Source organism: Mandrillus leucophaeus, unplaced genomic scaffold (genome assembly GCF_000951045.1).
Source record: "Mandrillus leucophaeus isolate KB7577 unplaced genomic scaffold, Mleu.le_1.0 Scaffold498, whole genome shotgun sequence".
Taxonomy (NCBI): domain Eukaryota; kingdom Metazoa; phylum Chordata; class Mammalia; order Primates; family Cercopithecidae; genus Mandrillus; species Mandrillus leucophaeus.
In genome coordinates, this window is record NW_012105342.1 from 1,204,395 (window position 1) to 1,227,544 (window position 23,150).

Genomic DNA, 23,150 nt, shown 5'->3' on the forward strand with positions numbered 1-23,150 from the left:
TTTTTTTTGAGATGGAGTCTTGCTCTGTCGCCCGGAGTGCAGGGGTGCAATCTTGGCTCACTGCAAGCTCCTCCTCCCGGGTTCACGCCATTCTCCTGCCTCAGCCTCCCAAGTAGCTGGGACTACAGGCGCCTGCCACCACGCCCAGCTAATTTTTTGTATTTTTAGTAGAGACGGGGTTTCACCGTGTTAGCCGGGACGATCTCAATCTCTTGACTTCGTGATCCGCCCGCCTCGGCCTCCCAAAGTGCTGGGATTACAGGCGTGAGCCACTGCGCCTGGCCCCAATTGCCTTTTAAGAGCAAACTAAGTCGCAGATCCCATCTGCCCACTGTATGAAACCAGCAAAGCAGCTTTACCACTGTGAGGACCCCTGAGAGAAGGAAGGGGTGATAGGTGAGCTCAGCTCCAGGTCTCGGGAATGTAATTTCTATGCCTTCCACATGAGCCGCATGGAGCTGGAGAAGTTGATGAGCTACAGACAGGCTGTAAAGGACCCCAGGACTCTGAGGCCTGGCAGCATTTTGGCATGAGTCTCAAGATGCTGGTGGGGTGGTGGGTTTCAAAACATCCTCTTTGAGCTTTGGTTGTTAGATTAGGAGAACAAAGTACAAAAAGCAAAGTAAGATTTACCAGTCTTTGTTATTTTGTACTGAAGCTGCCACTGTTAGGCCCCATTGCTTGGGACTAGCACCAGCCTTTTGGTTTTAATGAACAAATGTTTACCTTTACAGAAAAGCTGGTTGTTCACATATACTCATCCAGAGGCAGTGACCCTCTGAGCAGCTTGGGCTAGAGCTGCTGCCAGCCACTACATCCTGCAGGAGGGGACATCCTGAGGGTGGCTTTCAGATTCCTCCCCACGGGAGAGGCAGTGCATCCCCTGTGCAATCCGTACTTTCACAAGGTTTTCTCTGCAGTGCTAACCTGCCCAGTCTGAGAGAGTCGCTAGACCCCGAGAACTTTCCACAGACAGTGATCGTGGCAGGCCCTTCCCCACGATGCCTCTGCTGAGAGAAGCCTGTGATCCTGAGACTGACAGGGGCCAGCAGCTCCGGCATCTGGAACATTCCCCTCCACTGAACTCTCTGGCACTTGCATGGTAGCTCTTCCCTAAGTGAAGGCTCTTCCTCACCCACTCTGTGCTGAGGGTCGCCAGGAAGCGCAGTGTGAAGGTGATGAGCTCAGATTCCAGACTGGTTTGAATCCTGGCTCTGCCACTTGCTACCTGGTGACCTTCGGCCCAGGATTCACTCTCCCTGAGCTGTGGATACAGGGATTGTTGAGTTGATATGCTTAAAACACTTAGATCTGGGCCTGGCTCAAAGCAAGCACCTGATAGGTCTTACCAATCCCTGGTATATGAAGGCATGGTGGGTAAGGAGGAATCACCTCGGCTAAGAGTTTATGTGTCAAGCACCAAGACATGGGTCCAAGTCCAGGCTCTGTCCCCCACACAGCCATGGGACCGCACACAAGTGACTGTAGCCTCACTGTGCATCAGTTTTCTAACCTATAGGATGGGGGAAAGTACTTACTGCTCATGTGGTGGTTGACCAGGCGACATGAAATAGAGAGATGCCACACAGCACAGGGAGTGGGACGCCAAGCTCCAACGAGGGTTCAGATGGTATCGTTTTGTTACTATTATTTTATTTCTCATTAGCAATAATTATCTGATATGAAGTAAGGCATAAGCTGAGACCGAATACTCATGAATCCTCCAGGAACATTTCCCTCCAGGGCAATTTCTCAGACACAAACGGGTTGGAGGAGCTGCTCCTCCCTTACACAGAGGCTTCCCAGGAACTCACACGCTCAGCCTCAGCACCGGACGCGCCAGGAGGCTGGAAGGGCCCACAGCGGGATGGGGAGTGGTGGCAGGCACCCAGGGCTGATTCCAGACCTGCCCTGCCTTCATGAGAGGCCCAGGATTTGATTGTCTGGCCCACACTAACATCTGAGAGGCTGGTCATGTGACACAGCTCTGGCCACAAAGAAATAAGCAGTGTGCTGAAGAGGCTTCTGGGTCTGTTAAGTAAGGTTCAACGAGCTATTCAGAGGCACGCAGCGTCCTAGGGCTCAGCTAGACACAGGGCTGTCTACTCCCAGGGAATAAGGCAGATGTCAGTTTGCCTCCTGGACTCTCCGGTGGGAGTCGGCGCTGCACCCACACAGCTAGTCTCATGGGCCCCTGGATGGGTCAGCTGCAAAGGTACAAAACTCCCACCAAGAAGGGCACATGGAATCCATCTGGTCTAAGAGTCTTATGCTCCCAGCAGCCAGTATCTCTCACAATCACTCCATGGGTGGGGCATAGCTTCCAGGGTCACCCTCAAGAGACATGCCCAGTCACAAAAGTTACCACTGTGGGAAGCTCAAAGCCTTGGATGCCCTGTCCCCCAAGCATTAGAATTTTTCCATCTAGATACAGTTTATCAAAAAGAGTCACCTCACCATAAGCAAGGTTGCCTGGAGACATAGCTGACACGCTGCCTTTCAGGTTACCCAGGCACACTATGAAAGGGAACAGACGGTCTGATTCTCATGCAGAGAAATCATCACCTCTTAACCCACAGAAAACCTTTGCTTCCCTAATGTCAAGAGGAGGACGTCCAGCTGGTGTGGACTTCAGCCCTTCTCCTTTTGTCTTCCTGCCTAGAAGCAGCAGCAATGGCTGGGGCTGCTCACATACTACGTGACGATGAGGTGACAAGCCTGAAGAGGAAGTCAAGAGACGCAGCGGTGCCGATCCTTACATCACTGAGCCATTGAACCGGCGGCCTCTTGCCTCTGGACTTTGTGGTTTTTTTTTGAGACAGTCTTGCTCTGTCGCCCAGGCTGGAGTGCAGTGGCACGATCTTGGCTCACCGCAACCTCCACCTCCCGGGTTCAAGTGATTCTCCTGCCTCAGCCTCCCAAGTAGCTGGGACTACAGGCACACGTCACCATGCCTGGCTAATTTCTGTATTTTTAGTAGAGATGGGGTTTCACCACATTGGTCAGGCCGGTCTTGAACTCTTGACCTTTTGATCCACCCACCTCTGCCTCCCAAAGTGCTGGGATTACAGGCATGAGCCACCACGCCCAGCCCTGGACTTCTTTATGTAACACACACTCCTCCTATTTGTGCAAGCTAATGTTAGGTGGGGATTTTGATACTTGTACCCAAATGCATTCAAACTGATAAAGGTGTTTAATTTGGAGAAGCTTTTCCCAAATTCATTACATTCTAGGGTTCTGCATCACCATTATGATGATCTCTTCCTGTTGCTGAGTAAGATTTTTGGTCCATAAAGGCCTCACTGAATATAAATGCTGTAATAGTAAGGGATGTTCTTTTGCTTACGTTTTCTATATTTTCATAACAATCAAAGGGCTTCTCTCCTACAGAAGAAACTATAAATTCAGGTTTTCCACATTGGTTCCAGTTGGTCACAGCAGTTTTAGCCCATCTGAATTGGTTTAAGGCATCCGGCCTTGTTTGGATTTGCTTTGGAACAGTCGGAGTGGTGCAGGGAACCAAGTCTTCTGGGATGCCAGGAGCTGGAGTCAGAGGTACCCCAGGCATCCCTCGCAATCCCACTCCCTGCAGATATGAGATTGGTTCAAGGGCCGGGGAATTTAATGTCTAAATCACCTCCTAGTGTGAGAGTTCTGTCCAGATGACACCATGATACACTGAAAAGTGAGCTTCTTGGATCCATGAGACCCTGCCTCACCGGAGCAGTGTGACTGGCAATCCCACCCTGGCTTCCGCCCGCCAAGGAAAATGGCACAGTGATGTACTGCATTCTCCCTGCTCATCAGGGGCCAGCTCCTACACATCAGGAACCCAATCAAACCCTACGAGCGGGAATGCGGGGAGTGTGGTCTCTTCCAGGAATCATCATAACCTGCTGTGGCCTGAAGAAAACCAGTATGAGCCCGTTTGAACCAGATAAAATGTACCTAAAACCACATGTAAACTGCTGGGCAAAACCCATCGGAGCCTATCTGAATTGGTCAAAATGGAACCAAGCCTATCTGAATTGTGTGATATTAATTCTGATGGTTTAAAACAGATTTTCACCCAATCTGAGCAGCATTAAGCCAGCTATAACAGTCGAAATTGATTTGAGCCAGTTAATCCAGTTTCAACCAACTGGAACTGGTTTAGCCTGGTTCAAACTAGTCCTCTAAAGGCAAATTTGGGGGCTTCAGTTCCCCAGGCTTTAGTTGTTTGCTAAAAAAAGAAAAGCAGTATGGGAAGGGCTGAAAGTCATTTATTTCTGAAGACTAATTTACCTTGCTCCCATAAATATTTATAAGAATTAATTACCAGTTTATTGAAAGAATTAATGAAATTCACATTGTTTATTATAACGCATTAGCAGGGGCAGGAAACATCCTCCTGGCAAAGAGAGAAATTCTACTGAAAAAGCCCTTTCCTCTGAGGTTGGAGCACTAGAAACAAACTCAGGGGATCTCCTACAGGAGCCCCACAAGGTCTCCGGATGCTCAGCTCCATCAAAGCCAGGCAGGTGTGCTCCCCATCCCCAAGAGTGACACAGAACATATTGACCAGCTTCATTCTTTATCGAATGTTGAAATGCACTATTAACCCCCTCAAAAAGGGCGGAACGGTAAAGAAAAACAGAGGATCTTAAAAAAAAAAAAAAAAAAAAAAGCCTGAATTTGAATGCCACCCTCATCAGAAGTGTTAGCTATAACCAACTGCTTATAAAGACACATCTCAATCTATTCAGTCATCAGTGTTGTCTGTGATGCAATTACCAAGGGCGTAATTAAAGGAGACAGTCTACCTTTCCTTGTATCAAAGCAGGCAGATCAGCTGGACCTCCCCTCCCCACTAAGTGGGCCTACACAGTGTTCAAACAGCCAATGGCCAAGCACCTTGCTGGTAGGTAGGCACCCTTTGTAAACAAGCTTTGCAGGCAAATGCCAAAAGTAAAAGCATCATTTGTTTTGAAGTAAAATGCAACTGCCCCTTGAGAGATAAAATTAAAAGTCACTTACCAGCCACAAAACTTGGAAATGATGCCACCTTCTTTGTCTGTTAGGAAAAATGGAAAAATAAAACACATATCAATTGTAAGTAGGTAGCCCCCAAGGTGAAGGCTAAGCAGGGCTGTGATATGTGTCATAATGAGAAAAGCAAACCCCGCCATGAGTGACGGTGTTCCCAAGATGATATCTTATGTATGCTGATGCTCCATACAGCAAACCAGTCTGCTGCAGGCAACGTGATGTTGGGGAGTGGCCCAAAAGCCCATCGTCTAAAACTTAGGGACCCTCAGACTAGCATATCTTGACTAGAAGGGAGTCTAGAGACCATCCAACACAATGGTGCTCCAAACGGTGGGCATGAGAGCCATCCGGGCACGTCTTTAAAAGCAAGATAAAGGAGACTGATACCACTCCATCGTTGGCCATCGTTATTTCAACAAAGTTAAACAATCTCATGTAAACTATGTTACCGAGAAGGGGGAAATAACTTCCATCAGAGGACTGTTAGTTTCTAGGAAATCGTTTGTTAAAACCTGTTGTTGATTTAGAACAGTGGCTCTCAACTGGGATGATTTTTGTTCCCAAAGGGACATTAGGCAATGTCTGGAGATATTTTTGGTTACCACAAATCAGGGGTGGGGATGGGGTAGGTACAAGGATCTAGTGGGTTGAGGCCACGGATGCTGCTCAGCTCCTACAATACACAGGACAGTCTCCAAAACAAAGAATTACCTAGGCCTCAATGTCAATGGTGTCATTGTTGAGAAACCCTAGTTTAGAACATGGTTATCAGACAATGAATAGAATGGCTTTTTATAAAATTAAGAAGTACCAGTGATCCCCCACCCCCACACATACACCATCTGCAACACATGAGCACTCCATGGCACAGTCCTAACAGCAGGGAGGCCCTCTCCTCGCTCCTCCCAGGCCAGCGTGCCATCACCTCCTCCCCATATGGTGACACCAACTTGGCTTGACCTGGACTCCCTCTCTCCCAGGCACTGGGGGGGACGAGAACATCACGGACTAAGTGAGCAGACCACAACTCAGTGGGTCACTCCATCATTAGATGAGCGTTCCGGCCCAGAACTCTCATCCTTGAAAAAAAATTACCTCTGGAATGTTGTTATTGTCAACAGGTCCATTGAGATCAGAGCGCTGCTGCTTCCTTGGCTGCTCCAGACCATTGCAAACCTGGAAATGGGGAAGTGAAAGATCGTGATTTTATATGTTAGAGAATTGCAAGATGCAAAACCTAGATATGCAATGTGACACAATTTTGTAAAATGCATGTGTATGTCGGTGTGTGTATAGGTGTGTGTGCAGTCATCTATTTAATTATACTTAAACTGCTATGAACTTAATATTCTATTTTCATACTTCTAAAAAAGTTATTTTAAATCATTTTAAAATTTATCTTTTGATTGCAGTAAAATGCACATAACATAAAGTTCACCATTTGACCACTTTTAAGTGTACAGTTCAGTGGCACTAAGTACATTCACACTGGTGTACAACCATGGTCACCATCCACCTTCAGAATGTCTTCCTCTTCCCAAAACTAAAACTCTGTACCCATTAAACAAACTCCTCAATACTCCCCAACCCCAACCCGAGCTCCTGCCAACCACCATTCTACTCTCTGTTTCCAGGAATCGGGCAGCTCTATGCCCCTCATGTAAGTGGAGTTATTATATAGCCAGTATGTTCCTTTTGGAACTGGCTTATTGCACTCAGCGAAATGTCCTCAAGGGTCATCCACATTGAAGCACATGGCAGAACTTCCTTCCTTTTAGGGCTGAATCACACTCTACTGTGTGTACATGCCGCCTCTTGTTTATCCAGTCATCTATTGATGGACACTTGGATTGCTTCCAATTCTTGGCTATTGTGAATGGTGCTGCTATGAATGTGGGTGTGCAAATATCTCTTGAGTCTTCACTTTCACTTCTTTTACGTACATACCTGGAGGTGAAATCACTGGATCATAAGATAATTCTATTTTTCAGTTTTTAAGGAACTTCCGCACTATTTTCCACAGCAGTAGTGCCATTTACATTCCCACCAACAGTGCCCAAAAAGTTAAAAGTCATATTTTAAAAAAACCTAAATACTTGGATGAGAATAAATGCAAAGTAGCCAATCTATTACTACAAAATATAAAATGCCCCAAGTACATGTCATAAGTCTTCTCTTAAAGAAGACACCAAACTACAACTGCTTCTACTTTAATTAATAAAATTTAAGGTTAGGTATATCTTCTCTATTTAGTTCCTTAGATCATTCAGAAGACAGAAGCCAGATCCATAGCCCTTAAATCCCTGGCCAAACCCCAAAGGAGGTTCCAGCGCCTGCATGGTAAGTTCCAGAACTTTCTGGAAATAAATTATCGAGAAATAACAATATGATGATGGCAAGGAAGACACTGATGATAAAAGTTACATTTACCAGCTGGGCGAAGTGGCTCACGCCTGTAATCCCAGTACTTTGGGAGGCCAAGGCAGGCAGATCACTTGAGGTCAGGAGTTCGAGACCAGCCTGGCCATCATGGTGAAACCCTGTCTCTATTAAAAATACAAAATTAGCTCGGCGTGGTGGTGGATGCCTGTAATCCCAGCTACTCAGGAGGCTGAGGCAGAAGAATCACTTGAGCCTGAGAGGCAGAGGTTGCAATGAGCCAAGATGGTGCCACTGCACTTCAGCCTGGGCAACACAGTGAGATTCAGTCCCCCCCAGTAAATACATACATACATACATACATACATAAAATTAAAAAAAACCACAGTTACATTTACCTAATTTACCTAGCACCTTAGGGTTTACTAAAACCTTTTGTGTACGTGATGAATATTCTCCCCACTGCTTGATAGGTGAGAAAACTGAGACCCCAAGTGTTGAGCCGGCTTCTCTCGGAGTCAGGTGACGCCACGAGGCGTGGCTGCCAGCCCTGTCCCCCGTCCTAGTCCATCAGTGTCTTGCTCTTTGGTGGAACTCTGCCTCTCTGGGGGCTTGAGAAAAATTAAACCACCTGGGCCCACCCTCCCAGCACTGATGGGGACAGACACGCCGTGCCCCAGGCAGCCGGAATGATTGCTGGCTAAGCCTCCCCTCCAGGATCACAGACACCACTGGATTTCGAGGCAATGGGAGTGGGGGATGCAGGGAAGCAGGCGCCGGTGCTGGGCGTTAAGGATGGTGAGGGAGAAGGGAGAGCATTGCTGCTACATCTCAAGAAAGCTACATGGGGCTGCCCTTCCTAGAGCTGAGGGGGTGCAGGGGTGCCGCTGGGACTCAGCAGCGCTGAAGTCTGGTTGGTCCCTGCCTCCCCGGGTCCTGCTGCCCCTATCCCTAAGCCCCATGAGCTCACAGGCCTAGCCAGACCACACCCTGCTGTCCTGGCATGACCGAAGGCCCGGCTCTGGCTTGTCTGGGACTGCAGGCATGCTGCCCTGCTTCTCGAAGCCTAGCATCCTAGGAGCAAAACCCATCCTTCCCTCCAACAAGAGGGCTGTGATCCGCCAGGACTCCACTGCAGTACACCCTGTGCCGAGCAAGCTGAGCAGACAGTGCCGCCTTCTGCAGGGCTGAGACTGGCCCAGGTACCGCTTCCCCTCACCCATCCCCGGCACCGCTCTTCCTCCTATGGCCAAGGAACACCAGGCAAAAGCTCCCAAAGGAGGCAAGAAGAGAATCTCGCCTCAGACGCCGCTCACATTCTCCTAAAGTAAACCTTATTTGGGACATCCCCCAGAGAGCTCTGCTGAGGACACTCTGCTATTTCAAGGTGCACATAGCACACGTTGGTGTTTTACCCACTCATCTGAAAGGTCCCCAACACAGTGCACTTCTGCATGGACTTGGTTTCCTGAAGCCCTTCCCTGCCTTACTAGTTGCTGGACAGGTGACGGTCATCTCCAAGAAAACCCCAAAGAAATCAACCAGCCAATCAGCAAATGAAATCAGGTTAACAACATCCGTTCTGCGAGCTGGGTGAGATTTAATTTGTCAGGCAGAGGGAGCGCCACAGTCGCAGGGCGACAGACTCTCATCAGGCGGCCAGATAAGTCAGGGGTTGGGGGACACAACAGGGGCTGCATCCGCCATGGGTTAGGGCTGGGCCAGCCACTGTACCTTTGTGCAACTTCAAGCCAGGGCTCAAGGCTTGGCTGGGGACGCAGACTGATGCCCGCACCCCCATGCCCTACCCACAGGACTCCCCAGTGCAGGGGCCATAGTATGGGGTGTCCACGGGCAACACAAGCTTGTCTCTACGGGTGACCCTTTCCCCCACATCAGCGTTTCCTCTAACTCCCTCCCAAGCAGGTGTCCACTCATCACCATGACAACCACATCTCACAGTAAACAGACAGGGTGACTTCCCAAAGAGGCAGGAGGGTGGGCTTGTGATGCTTCTCCTTGGGACAGCCCATCTGGTGCTCTAATTTCCATCTCAGGGCTGGCGGGGTTGGGGGGCTGGCAGCATCTGAAATTCACACAGTTGGAGGCCCACATGGATTTGGGGCTCCAGGCATCCTAGATAAAGATGCTATTTAAATCCTGTCACGCCCTCCCCAAAGTACAGCAGACAGTCACCCCTCAAAACAAGATGCCAGCCAGGGCCACCTCAACTCCCCACAGCCAACAGGGGACACGGGGTCCCATCCCTCGCTGAGTAACTGTAGTGGAGCCTGAAACCCACATCAGCCATCCACTCGGAGAAGGCGGTGGCACAGCGTGAGAATCAGCATGTGTCCCCGGAGCTCTGAGGACAGAAAATTAACGTGTGATGTGGGACAGAGTCTTCACAGCACACGCGACCCAGGGACAACTGTTCAGGGCAGAGATAAATGCTTGTAATAAAAATACACTAATGCCAATAAATCCTTCTAATAAACACCTTGGCTCCAGTTGGTGAAACTAAAGCTTGGATTTTTAAAAGTGTCAATTCTGATTTTGTCTGCTTGGTGAAACTGAAAATACAGCAATATAACCACATTGCTTTGGATGAAACAACATCAAACCAGTGCACACCCACTCCACTCAGGCCATCTGCAACAAAGGCAGAATGCTTCCAAGCACTCTCTGGAATGACAGGCATGTCAGACGCTGAGGTTAGGGACAGAGGGCATCAGCGGAAAGCCAGGCTAGCCACAGCCATCCCCAGTGGCCTGTGAAAATTCTCCCCAAACATGACCCTGTGACAGAGAAGTCCTGGGCGGATGAATGACTCCATTAGATGACAGTCTTCTCTGGGAATCACTTCATGATTCCTGTTTTCAAAAGAGGCCATCAACCCTACTCATCTGATATTTCAACAGGGACTTCTTCCTCCCCCCAGCTCAGGAGGGGCAGCCGAGACCCGCTGCAGCACCAGAGCTCCAAGCAGGACCGGTGACAGCGTGACCCCCTGGTCGGATGGAAGGTCTCACTCGGCGGCACAGACGTCCTCTTTCAGAAGCCCTTGGATCCGTCCTGACATCTGCGTGGCTCAGAAAACATGACCGTATTGTTCTTTTCCTTCCACTCCTCTTTACAATTCAGGTCACTCCTGTGATGTTTATCTTGAGGAGAATGGAAGCTTCGATAGAGTATTTATTCTTATAATAGTTACTCCCCTGGGGGAGATCATATCTTTTCCAAGCAGATCTGTGGCTTAAAAGTATGACCACAAGACACATTGGGAAAACCAGCCAGTCAGTCTGTACTTAAACATCTCTAGGCAGGCCTGTGAATGGGAGGAGGAAGGGGAGTCCCTCCTGCAACCCAGTATCCAGACATTTCATGGAACATATTTATACTAAACAATAATTCACTATCTACCTGAAATACAACTCATTTTTTCAATTGCTTATTATGGTAAAATACACATACAATAAAATATACTATCTTAACCATTTTTGAGTGTCCAGTTCAGTGTTATTAAATTCATAATGTTGTACAACCCCGAAAAACCAAAATTCTATACACATCTAAATTCAAATGTAACTGGGCACCCTATACTGTTATTTGCTGAGTCCATCAGCTCTAGGGGGCAGACAGGCTGACAGCACACTCTGGCCTGGCTTTATTCCCCGTGCTTGGTCTGCTGAAATCTCTCCTCCACCACTGACCACTGGGACGACCCACACACGTCCTCCACTTCATTGTTCACTGTCTCTTCACAGAGCCCTGTAAAGGGCAGGCAGTGGATGGCTGTGTCCAGTGCAGCATTTCAGAGCAGAATCATATTTGTCTAAATTTGTCACTGAATTTTGAGGCTTTGTCAAGTACTGTCCAAAGGTGGGCCCACATGGCCAGGCCTGAACAGGTGCCTGTTGTATGTCCCGTACGGCACAGGGCAGCTCTTGCTGAGGACAGGACGACGCATACAACAAACACCCTGACCTGGGACAGCTCACCTTCCAATGTGGAGACAGAACCCAGTGATCCTGCCAGCCTCAGACCCTCCACAGGATGAGCCAGGGTATAAACAGACACACACATGAACAGAAGCAGGCCCTGGGAGATCAGGCCAGAGGAGCTGAAGCAGTGAGGCCAGAGACCAAACTATCAAGGTCTCAGTCAGCACTTAAACCATTAAGCAACAGGCCTGCTTAATTTTTTTCCTTTGAAAGTAATCAGAACCCTCACGCATTGCTGGTGAAAATGTAACATGTTCTGTCACTGTGGAAAACATCTGCGGTTCCTAAAAACAGTAAACACTGAATGACCACATGACCCAGGAATTCCACTCCTAGAAATACACCCAAAAGAGCTGACAGCAAATGTCTGCACACAAGCTTGTACATCTATGCTCACAGTGGCACTGTTCACATTAATCATATGGCAGAAACAACTCAAATGTCCATCAACGGATGAGTGGATGAATAAAATGTAAAATAGCCACTCAGCGGAATATCACTCAGCCACAAAAATGAACATACTACAACAGGGATGAACTCTGAAAACATTATGCTGGTGAAATAAGCCGGACACTAAAGGGCACATATTGTCTGATTCCATCTTTATGGATTATCCAGAATAGGCAAATCCAAATGAGAAAAAACAGATTTTTCATTGTGGGGGGGTTGGGGGGCGAGGGAAGAATGGGAGTGACTGCTTAGTAAGTACAGGGTCTCCTCTGGGGGCAGTGAAAATGTTCTGGAACTAAACAGCAGAGGTGGTTGCACAACATTGTACTAAATGCCACCGAACTGTGCACTTTAAAATGGTAAATTCTGTGTTTCGTGTGTATTACTACAGTTTAAAAATAATGGGAGAAGCAAGAGCAAGGAGAGTCCTCTAAGGGTCTCAAACATATGCCCTATGAGAGCACCTTCACCCAAGCTCTACGGAGGTCACCCACCAGCTTGTACTGAGCTAACCCTCCAGTGACTGACACCCAGGCAAAGTGGGAGATGGTCCAAGGGAGGGGGTGAGTCATCCAGGTAGCAGAGGCAGCTGTCCATCAACCACTGACACCCCCTTCTCCTGGTCACTGGCCTCATATACCAGGTGTCGTGCTGGGTCCGTCTGTGGGGAAGGTGGGAGCTCCGCCCATCCTTCCCCCACAAGGGGGCTGTGATGCCCCTGGGACTCCACTGCAGTAGACCCTGTACTGACTGAGCTGAGCAGACAGTGCCCCTTTCTGCAGGGCTGAGACTGGCCCGGGGAGAGTCACCCCCCAGTGCTGCAGAACTAGGGAGAATTCCACTGGGTTTTATTCAATTCTCAATGAGAAAATCTTCATCAACCCTTTCTAATACCATTGCTTAGGTGCCAGCATGACTGCTTCTGCCACTGGTTCTACACGTTTGCTGCAAACATCTGCAATTTTTTCCATCCCGCTAACTTAAAAGCAAGAAGCCCTGTGTGCATAGTTTAATTACAGCAACCCACTGGGGCTAAAAATCAATCACGTGGCTTTATCCGTGGCTCAAGCCTACAGTTCTCCCAGGAGGCTTGACCTGTGACCTCCCCTGTGGCCTCCACACTTGGCCTCGAGCCCTGCATACGTTCTGAGAAAACTAGCTTGACATCTGAAAAATGAATGTAACGACGGTGCCCAAGCCAAAAGGAAATTAAATGACCAATAGTAAGTCGATATTAGACTTTGGTTTCCAGAGGGCATTTTCTACAGTATTTAATTTCCACTAATTTATGTAGGCCACATCTCTGTTCTCCTAATATGAGGAGTCCACAGTTCCAGTCAATAAGATTAGTCCTAATAAGAAAAAAACCGAGTCTCAACGGAACTGCCTCAGGCTGCAGACATTAAAACAAAGTCCTACAACTCATAATGTGAAAAACAAGTTTCACCAGATGATATAGAAAGAAGATACCAATGATCCAGTTAACCTCACTAAATCTACCTGTCTACTTTCATGAATATACACAGAATATCTGGGATATTGAAACTTGTGGAAAAGGCAAGAGGATAGCAGAAATAGCTGTTATTTAATGGTGGATTTAATGATACATGTTTATTTTAATGACACAAGGCATGACCACCACCACTTTACTATAAGCCATAGCCTGTAGGATCCATGTTCCTTCCACGCCTGCCAAGGTGGGGTCATGACCCACACAAGACCTAGGAGAGAAGGGGAGGCTCCCCACCTCCCGCTCAGGATGTGGCTGTATTATTTACTCAGGGCTCATTTTGGCCTTGAATGTCCTCCTGAAACCTCCCAGGGACGTGCCGACCCAGCGCCCCATGACCACACAGGCCTGAATGGGTGTACTCACAGCTCATCCCTACTGTGGCTACATACAAACAGTTCTGATTGGCCCAAAATGTTTTTGCTTCTTTGTGGGTGATACAGTTTGGATACTTGTCCCCACCCAAATCTCATACTGAAATGCAATCCCCAATGCTGGAAGTGGGGCCTGGTAGGAGGTGTGTGGATCATGGGGCAAATCTTTCATGCAAGTGGGCCATCCCCTTGGTAGTGAGTGAGGTTTTGCTCTGAGTGCACAAGAGATCTGGTCGCTTAAAAGTGTGTGGCACTTCCCCCTCCAACCCCTATTCTCTCTCTTGCTCCCATTCTCACCATGTGAAGTGCTGGGTCCTGCTTTGTCTTCCTCCATGATTGAAAGCTTCCGGAGGGCTCCCCAGAAGCAGATGTTAGTATTTTGCTTCCTGTATAGCCTGCAGAACTGTGAGCCAATTAAACCTCTTTTCTTATAAATTACCCAGCCTCAGGTATTTCTTTAAAGCGGTGCAAGAACAGCCTAACGCGGTGTGATAATGGCTACATGGGTTCAGACTGGCTCAACTTGGTTTTAGAGGATCCACATTGGCTCAAACCAGTTATTCATCGAAAAATGTCTTCCTCTCTTTATTTCTTTTACTGTGGTAAGTATACATAAGATACAATTTACCATCTTAATCATTTTTAAGTGTACAATTCAGTGGCATTAACTACACTGATACTGTTGAGCGACCACCACCACCGGATCACCTCCAGAATGTTTCCATCTCCACAACTGAACCTCTGCACCCATTAAACACCAGCTCCCCACTCCCTGCCCTCTCCAGCCCTGACTTCTTCCTCTTCTTCTTCTTCTCCAGCCATTCTACTTCCTGTTTCTGTGACTCTGACTACTGCGGGTGTCTCAGAGAAGTGGAATCACACAGTACTTGTCCTTTTGTGACTGGCTCATTGCACTTAGCAGGATGTCTTCAAGGTTTGTCCATACTGTAGCCTGTGTCACAATTTTCTTCCTTTTTCAGGGTGACATTCTACTGCATGTGAAATCCTTTTCTTTTGTACTTTATCGCTATGCTTGTGGCTCAGAAGAGCAAATACAAGGCCACAATGAAGCAAGAGGAGCCCTGACCCGCCATTGCTTTGCCTGTGGAGTGGGTTTTGAGGGCTGGGGAATGGCCGGATGACCTCCCTCTCCTGAAGATGAATGCAAGTATTTCTAAAAGTGGGGCCCAATGAATGAATGAATGAATGAACATGCTATCTTTCACTTAACTGGGGCCCAGTGAATGAACAAATGAATGAATGAACATGCTATCTTTCACAATGAATGAATGAACGAACATGCGATCTTTCACATAACTGGGGCCCAGTGAATGAACAAATGAATGAATGAACATGCTATCTTTCACATAACTGGGGCCTAATGAATGAATGAATGAACGAACGAACATGCTATCTTTCACATAACTGGGGCCCAGTGAATGAACAAATGAATGAACGAACATGCGATCTTTCACATAACTGGGGCCCAGTGAATGAATGAATGAATGAATGAACGAACATGCGATCTTTCACATAACTGGGGCCCAGTGAATGAATCAGAGGGGGCAGTCTCCAGAGGCAGAATCATAGGCCACCTGCAAGCACATGGGCTGAAGGACAGGGGCTAACGAGACAAGAGGGTGAAGGAGTGATGCCGCCACACACAGCAACAGCCTCCACCCTGGCGTCGCACCCGAGCAGCTCTTGGGGAGCAGCATCTCCCCACCTCAAGTCCACCTCGGGCTCCCTGCACAGCCTGGCTGCACCCACAGCAGACCAGGCGGGCCACCCGTGGGGCAGGCTCAGAAGTGAGTCAGCACCCAGTGTCTCTTAAAAGGACCAGGACCAGATGGAGGCCTGGAGCACAGGTAGCTGTTGACTCTGGAGGAGCGGAACAGCTTCTGTGAGCCTCGCCCAAACATCCTTCAGCTCCAACAGTTTGGGCCTTGGCTCGGTCTCAGCTAGAGAAAGATCAACTTCTCTTCTGTGAAGGTTGACTGGGGAACTGGGGGTAGACATGGGTGTGGCAGGTCCTGGAGGCCTCTATCAGCCCAGGGGCTCCATTCCGTTCCACATCTCCTTTCTGCACACGTCTGAGTTGTGCCTAGTTTTCCTGAGCTGCCCGTGGTATTATCTGACATAGGATTAGGAGTTATTCTTGGTCAGCCCCCTATTACCATAGTCCCATGTCTTTTCATAGTAACTGACTAGCAATGGTTACAATCTAAATGCTTTGGGTTTGTAAAATTCCCACGTCTGCCATCACCACGCTGTGACATCTTGGGCAAGCATACCATGGGTGACATTATGCATCTCAGCACGTTCAGCCATGCGATCTTTCTTCCTAAACAGATATTTCTACAACTTCTTGCACCGAGCCCTGCACTTCCTAAGGAATGCCATGGACTAACTGATTTCGCCAGCTGGGTGTCTCTCAAGCCTCTGGCGCAAGACAGGCATGACGCCAGGTGCCACGGAGGCCCAAGAATGGGAGGCATGGGGCCTCAAGAAGCAGATGCACGCAGACTGTCTGGGTCCCGTACCCAACGCTCTCACTCCCCACAGTCTGCCCTAGACACCCCAGTGGCAGATGAGTGTAATTCAAGTTAATGTCTCACATAAACACACACACACACACACACACACTCTCACACACGAGCACCTCGGCCTGCTGGCATCTCCTCAGGCCCTCCGTGCAAGTCCCTACAGACACTCTCCATCTACCCCTCCCATGCCTCTGCCTTCCCAATCCATCAGAGCTGCTCAGGCTCAGGGGACCCCGCCAACAGGCGGCCACCGCCAACGGGTGCTTTCTTCCCCAGCAGGGTCTCTCCTAACTGCCCTGCTACATCCGGCCTTCCTAACGTCCCCCCTCTCAGGCTCCCCAGTTCTCTTCTGGCTCCCCTCCATGCCCCTAGTGGAACCTTCTGTCCCTCTCTCATCACTATCCCCCAACCCATGTCCTTCGCCTTCCCCTTGTCCTGTTTCAGGGCTCAAAGCCATATCACAATCCCAGCTCCCTCCATGCCGAGGACACCACACACCTTGCATGTTCCTCCATCCTTGTTCATCCCCACCTTGCCAGCTGAATTCCCAAAGCCCCCCTCAAAGTCCCAGAGCCTCTCCACCTGTCCCTAACTCTGCAGCCTGTCCCGGAAGCCTGCCTGGAACTGTCTCGAGCCTAGCCACACCTGGATGGGGGCAGGGAGAGTCTCACATGTCCGTCTCCCTCTAGAATAAGTTTCAAATGCAGGATAATGCCACTTTCACCTTTGCAGCCCCAGTGCCTACCACATGGCAGGTGCCAATTTGCATGGACCATGCGGGAGGGATGCAGGGAGGGCCAGCCCCCCACATCAGGAGTGGCCCAGCAGGGGGAGCTGGCTTTGAAGAGTGTGAATTTGGGGTAGAAACTCGAAAAAAGGTGCCCAAGGTTAAGAGAGGCTTGGCTATCATTTGGAGTCTTCCAGGCCCAGCTGGTCTGCCTGGAAGAAGAGGTGTGTGGGCTTCTCAGCTGACTTCCTATTTGATATTGGGTGTGAGAAACTCAGGGCAGCCCTGGGGGCTGTGCAGCTGTTGTCCCATCCCCCAAATCAGTGACTCTGGAGTAGAAAGAGGCGTGCGAGAACTCCCCCAGCACGACACAAGCCACACTCAGGAGGGCCCTGCAGGGGGGACAGCGTGGGGGCACCTTGGGAGGCCTTAACCTGACCTCGCACTGACCAACAGCTCCAGTGCGGCCCTGGCCAGTCCTGGTCTTCCTCTCGTCCCGTCTCACAAGCGGGGCTCACCACCTCCTTTGTGTCACTCCCTAGGACAGGTTCACTAGCGTCTCCACCCCTGCCCAGCAGGGCCTGTACCCAAACTGGGTGCAGGGCCTTGCCCACCCACCTCCCCCAGACCCGATGAGCTTCCCATGGACTGAAAACTCATCATCATCATCATCTGTGCAAGCACTCCATGCCCCGCACCATCCATACGGACACTGCCCCAGACCAAGTCCCCTCCCCACAGCCCCAGGAGACGGGGGGCAGCTGGCACAGGTGGCCCGTCCAGAATGTTCCTGGGCCCCGAGCTGCTGCAGCTGGGTGGGATGCCGGCTTCCGGACAGTGGCTCCAGCATTCCTAACCACTGCACTCTGCTCTCTCCCTGAGGACTGGGGTGTGTTGAAGGGGGAGGTACTTTTTAGATCAACATTAGTGGGACAGCTTTATGTGCTTTGCCCCAACAGTGTTTTAGAAGAATGTTTTAGAAACCCCAGCTTCACCTAGATTTTAAAAGTACTCTAAGCAATCCCAGATTCCTGATAAACTGCTCCCTGATAATAACAGCCACCCATGGTGACACGTCATCAGAAGGCTTCATACAAATCCAAGAAGGCAGCTGTGCTCACTCAGCAAACGGGCCCTGAGACATCAAGTTCAGAAGCTCACGCGGAACCAGCCAGGGTTGAAGCGTCAGTGTACCCTGTGGGATTTTATTTTTCAAGGCAATCCTGGGAATCAGTAGCAGGAGGTGCGGTGTCCACCCTGTCACAGTGCTGGGAGCAGAGGTGCGTGGGAAGCAGTTCAGTACAGATGACAGGGGACACAGGAGCACCCCAAGAACCCTCCTGTGCAGCCTCCCTGTGTGCCTGACGCCATGGGTGGGTAAAGCAAGGGGCACTGTAGAATCTGGGGCATGGCTACAGAAAGGAGGGAGCCAACTGTACTCCACTGAGGCCTAGGAGGCTGGAGAGTACCTTCCCCTGCCCAGGCGGGCCATGCCCCAATGCCCCCCATAAGCTCCTGCCCTCAGCACCACCTACAGGCTCTTATAGGCTCTTTCCCAAGTCCCATCCTACTGTGGGCCAGGTTTAGACAGACCCCAGGCCCCTCCCTCCTAGGCGCAGTGCAAGCCCCAAAGCCCCTCTGTGCAGGACCGCCCCATCTGCACACCTGCTGCCCCACTGCATGCTGATGGAGGAGGGGAGCCGGGCTGCCACTCCTGTCTCAGCCCTCTTCTGTAAAGCAGAGACTGACACTCACTTCATATGCTGCCTAGCAGGGCATGTGTGTGAGGCTCCGGCTCAGAACACACATGGTGCCACTGCCTCCCTGGGGGACACACCCAGTTATCTGCGCTTTTAGCACCTTCTCTCCCTTAGCACCAGACTCCTATCACACTCTCAGAAGGTTCTTCAAAGAGCAAGGCTCTACTGAATGCCAAGTCACGGCCACAGCATCTCTACAATGAACAATGATGCACAATTCTGCGTTTGATGCGACCTCGGGGCCTTCTATCACGCTTCGCTTTAACTGTTGTATTAAGTTGACGTATTGATTTTTCTTCTTTTTTCTGTTGTCAGAAGGCTCTTTCTAGAAAGCACCAGCTGAGCCAGGGATAAACAGAAATCATGAAAACCCCAAATAATCAAAACGCGTATTTGGTTTGCCATTCCAAGGGGTGGAACTATTCTACACTTGTTAATTAAATCAAACACCTCAACTCAACAGCCATGGAGGTCCTGGACAAGGAATGCCTGCAGCTACACAAATCTCCAAGGTCCCAAGGAGCACGTCTCTACAGGGAGAATTTCAGGCAGGGCTGACCTTTTCCGAGTATCTCCTGATAGATGTCACAAGGTAACAGGTGTGATGGGGGCTCCAAAACAATCCGTCCAGCCCTTGCCAAACCCGTATGTTCCACTGGCCACCCAGAGGCATCCAGAGAACACGCCACCCAGGGCCACCCCACAGACCCACAGAACTAGGATCTTTGGTGCTGGACAAACAGGCTCTTATGGTGCCCCGCAGGAGTGTGGGTGAGTCGCCCCAGGAAAAGCAATGATCAACAAACTACTCTCTTCAAGGGAAGGTGCCAAGGATGCACCAGGTCCACATGCTCATCCCTGAAGCCGTGAGACTGAGCCAGGCACCGGTGCCCCGCTGGGCTCCTCCCTCCACTCACGCTTCACTGCCTGATAGTAGAGGGCCACACGGGTAGGTGTAGAAATACTAATTCCATCAGGTCACTCAATACGAGCCTGGCTGGACCCAACTCATGTATTCCTTAATCACCGCACGTTTAAAAAAAAAATCAATACTTTATGTCAACAAAGTTAAAAAAAATTAAGAAACACGTCACAATGAACAATCTTTACTTGACTTGTTTGATCTGTGGCCCGAGCTCTGGTGAACTCAGGACGTGTTAGCACTGAGACAGGGACATTTTACAGACTGGAGGCTTCTATATCTATTGGTCACCTCACTGACACCATATCCCACTCACTGAGAACAACAGGGCGTGCCAAGCCTCTCAACAGCAAGGACACAGACAACAGAGGAGAAAAGACCATCACTCTCCAGGAGGAACACTGCACAGCTCCCCCACGCTGACTCACTCTCCAGCGGGCAGGCTCGAATGCGGACTGCACAGAACTGGACGCTTTCTCTTCTCAGGTTCTTCAAGGGCTGTGTTAAGCAGTGTTTAGAGGCATGCGTTTTGGCATAACACATTCTATTCACAGGGGAGCTACTTAACTGTGCCATCTGCAGCACGGGACAAACCGAGCTCCATCTCTCTGGGTTGCTCTAGGATTTACTGAGATCATATTCCTAACACCCCTAACATGGTGCTGGCAGTCACCACCAACACCGCTGCCACCTCCACCAGCACCCAGGGACTTTACACAAACCACAAAATAAGAAATGTTAAATCTGCAGAAGCCAAGGGTCCTGATGATCACACAGCGACAACCTTTCCATCGTCACCATTTGGGGTTGCTGAATCACCCTGGAACTGAAGCACACACGGACAGGTCTTGGGAGTTCATGGGTCCTGGTCCTCTACTCCCCAGGGTGTAAAGCTTGGGTTTGTATTCTCCCATAGGCCCTGCCTGGAGGGAAAAGGGCTTGCTGATCTACCGTGTTTGGGAAGCACTGGCCAGACTGGCTGGTGTCTCTGCTACAGCGAACGTGGGACTTTATGCTGCTCGTGTGTGAGAAATCAGGAAACCTCCAAGAAGGGAAAAGCTTTGCAGGAAAGTTTCCCAAAGTCACTTGCCAACCAAATACAGCCAATTCTCATTCATATAGTTATGTTCTGTAAAGCTGCCCTGAGCACTGAGTTGACGAATACCGAATACATTGCTCCTAGGGGCAATACAGGGTTAGGTTCCTATGAGCCTCGGGACACATTTTTGTCAATGAATCAACACAGAACCTTGTTTTATGTGTGTTTCTGTTTATAGACACCTTGTTTAATACAGATTTCTTACAATTAATTATATGCAGTATTTATTTATCACAAAACACTAGCTGAGAAGAGTTTAACACTTCCCTGACCCTAGATCACAAGACAGTAAAGTTCTTGGGTTTTCTGCCTGTCCACTGTGCTTTTTAAAATTGGGCATTGTCCCATGAATCTGCAAATTTAGCCATTCCTCTATCTTTTCCTTAACTTCATCATACACTACAGAAGTTACTTTAGCACCTCCCAGAGTGGCAGCATAGATGAGTCAACACTGTCACTCAGCCCTGAAGGAAGCTTCTCTAGCACATGAAAGGCACATGGCAGCCATTCTGTGCTGAGGATCACTAGACTTCAGCACCACACTTGAGGGCCATTTTATCACACACACACACACACACACACACACACACACACACACACAAAAACACATCAACAAAAATGCAAAGAACTCTAAATAGATTGTGAAAAGAACAGCTGTTTACAGTATGAGAGCTGAAACAAGAAGGCAAAGCCTTGTTCAACCTCAGCTGGGAACATGAGAGTTGGGTGACTCAAATTCTTCCCTTCTCTGTACCTCCGCTAATGACCGGGAAAGCGCCAGGAGTACTGATTTCAGGGTTACAAATCAATTTTAGCAAGTTAACAAAGTTGCAAATATGAAATCCATGAATATTAAGGATCAAGTGGTACTTTGTTTACAGAATACCTCTAAGAACCTGTTTTGGGAAATCCTGACCTAGGTTTGTCTCTTTGATTTGAAAACTCACTACAATGGAATTCTACAATGCCATATGGCAAAGACTTTTTTGCCTGTATTTTCCAAATTTTCCTCAGTAAACTTGCAGTGCTTTGAAAGAAACTTTTTTTATTTTACTAAAATAATTCATGTGTAGATCTCTGTTCCCCATCCTGTCTTCCTACAATTTTAGAAATTCTATCGCTTTTGTGTCTCTCATATCCCAGTCCCCAGGCAGACCTCTTGGTCTCAGCAGAGTTACACAGGTGGTAGGGCTACCTGCAAACTGAAGTCTTTTCAAAATGCATGGCATCCCACAGCTCGGGAGGGCTCCAAAGGCCACACAACCTACTTCTGTCTGTTCTGAGTACAGACAGCAACTCATTTTTCTTTTCTTTTCTTTCTTTTTTTTTTTTTTTTGGAGTGGGGAGTCTTACTGTGTCGCCAAGGCTGGAGTGCAGTGGCGCCATCTCGGCTCACTGCAGCTTCCACCTACCCAGCTCAAGCGTTTCTCCTGCCTCAGCCTCCCAAGTAGCTGGGATTACTGGCGCACACCACCACGCCCAGCTAATTTTTGTATTTTTAGCAGAGACGGGGTTTCACCATGTTGGCCAGGCTGGTCTCGAACTCCTGACCTCAGGTGATTTGCCCACCTCGGCGTCCCAAAGTGCTGGGATTACAGGTGTGAGCCACTGCACCCAGCTGGCAACTCATTTTTCATATCGACCAGCAATATCCTCTGTGAACACATCTACCCAGACTGGGAAGAAGGAACCATTCAATTAAATCCCTCTGTACCCAAAGGAGGTGGAGGGGTCACAGATGAGTCATTAACATCTTAAAAGTGCTGCAGAGATGATGAAAATAATATAACTGAAATTCAAAAGAAAGTGTACTAAAGAAGAGGATATATGCAGCAGAAAGTCACACCTACAGTGTAGAGAGTGCTTCTGTGAGATGGAAATGCATCCAAACCCCAAAAGATACAGGGCATGCATCCAACATCCACAGACGAAGGGAAACAAGTAGGCAAGGTCATCGAGGGGAAATGGTCAACGCTGACGTACGGCATGGGGATTTCTCCTCGGGTAATAAGCCCAAAGAAGGAAAACATGATTTGTACAAAGAGGTCTGTGGCAGCCTTACACCTAAGAGGAAATGCCATTCACAATCTGCACGCTCAGTGGCAGAGTACGTAAGAGAAATACGTGACACGGCACATCATCGCCCAAATGGATCGTGGAAACGTCACCACAAACAATCACGAAAAGTATATGGCGACATGGAGAAACATTTATCAAACATCAGATTTTAAAAGCTGTATGACAAAAATACATCTGTGTTATGATGACAGCCACGTACATCGTTTACGCTCAATGCTATGATCTGAAAAGGCGCACGGATGAAACAGCTCATCCGTGAGGGTAGCAGG

The 23,150-nt window shown here is 49.0% G+C and overlaps 1 protein-coding gene across 1 annotated transcript in view; it reads right to left on the reverse strand.

Annotated features, from left to right (window-relative positions):
- The window catches only part of APBA2 (amyloid beta (A4) precursor protein-binding, family A, member 2), a 210,361-nt gene that overhangs the window by 37,668 nt on the left and 149,543 nt on the right, over positions 1-23,150 (reverse strand). The window contains exons 5-6 of the mRNA XM_011995778.1: positions 6,127-6,207; positions 5,020-5,056 (exon numbers count right to left, since the gene is read on the reverse strand). Of these exons, the coding sequence (XP_011851168.1) occupies positions 5,020-5,056; positions 6,127-6,207 (118 nt within the window). The remainder of the gene's footprint in view (positions 1-5,019; positions 5,057-6,126; positions 6,208-23,150) is intronic.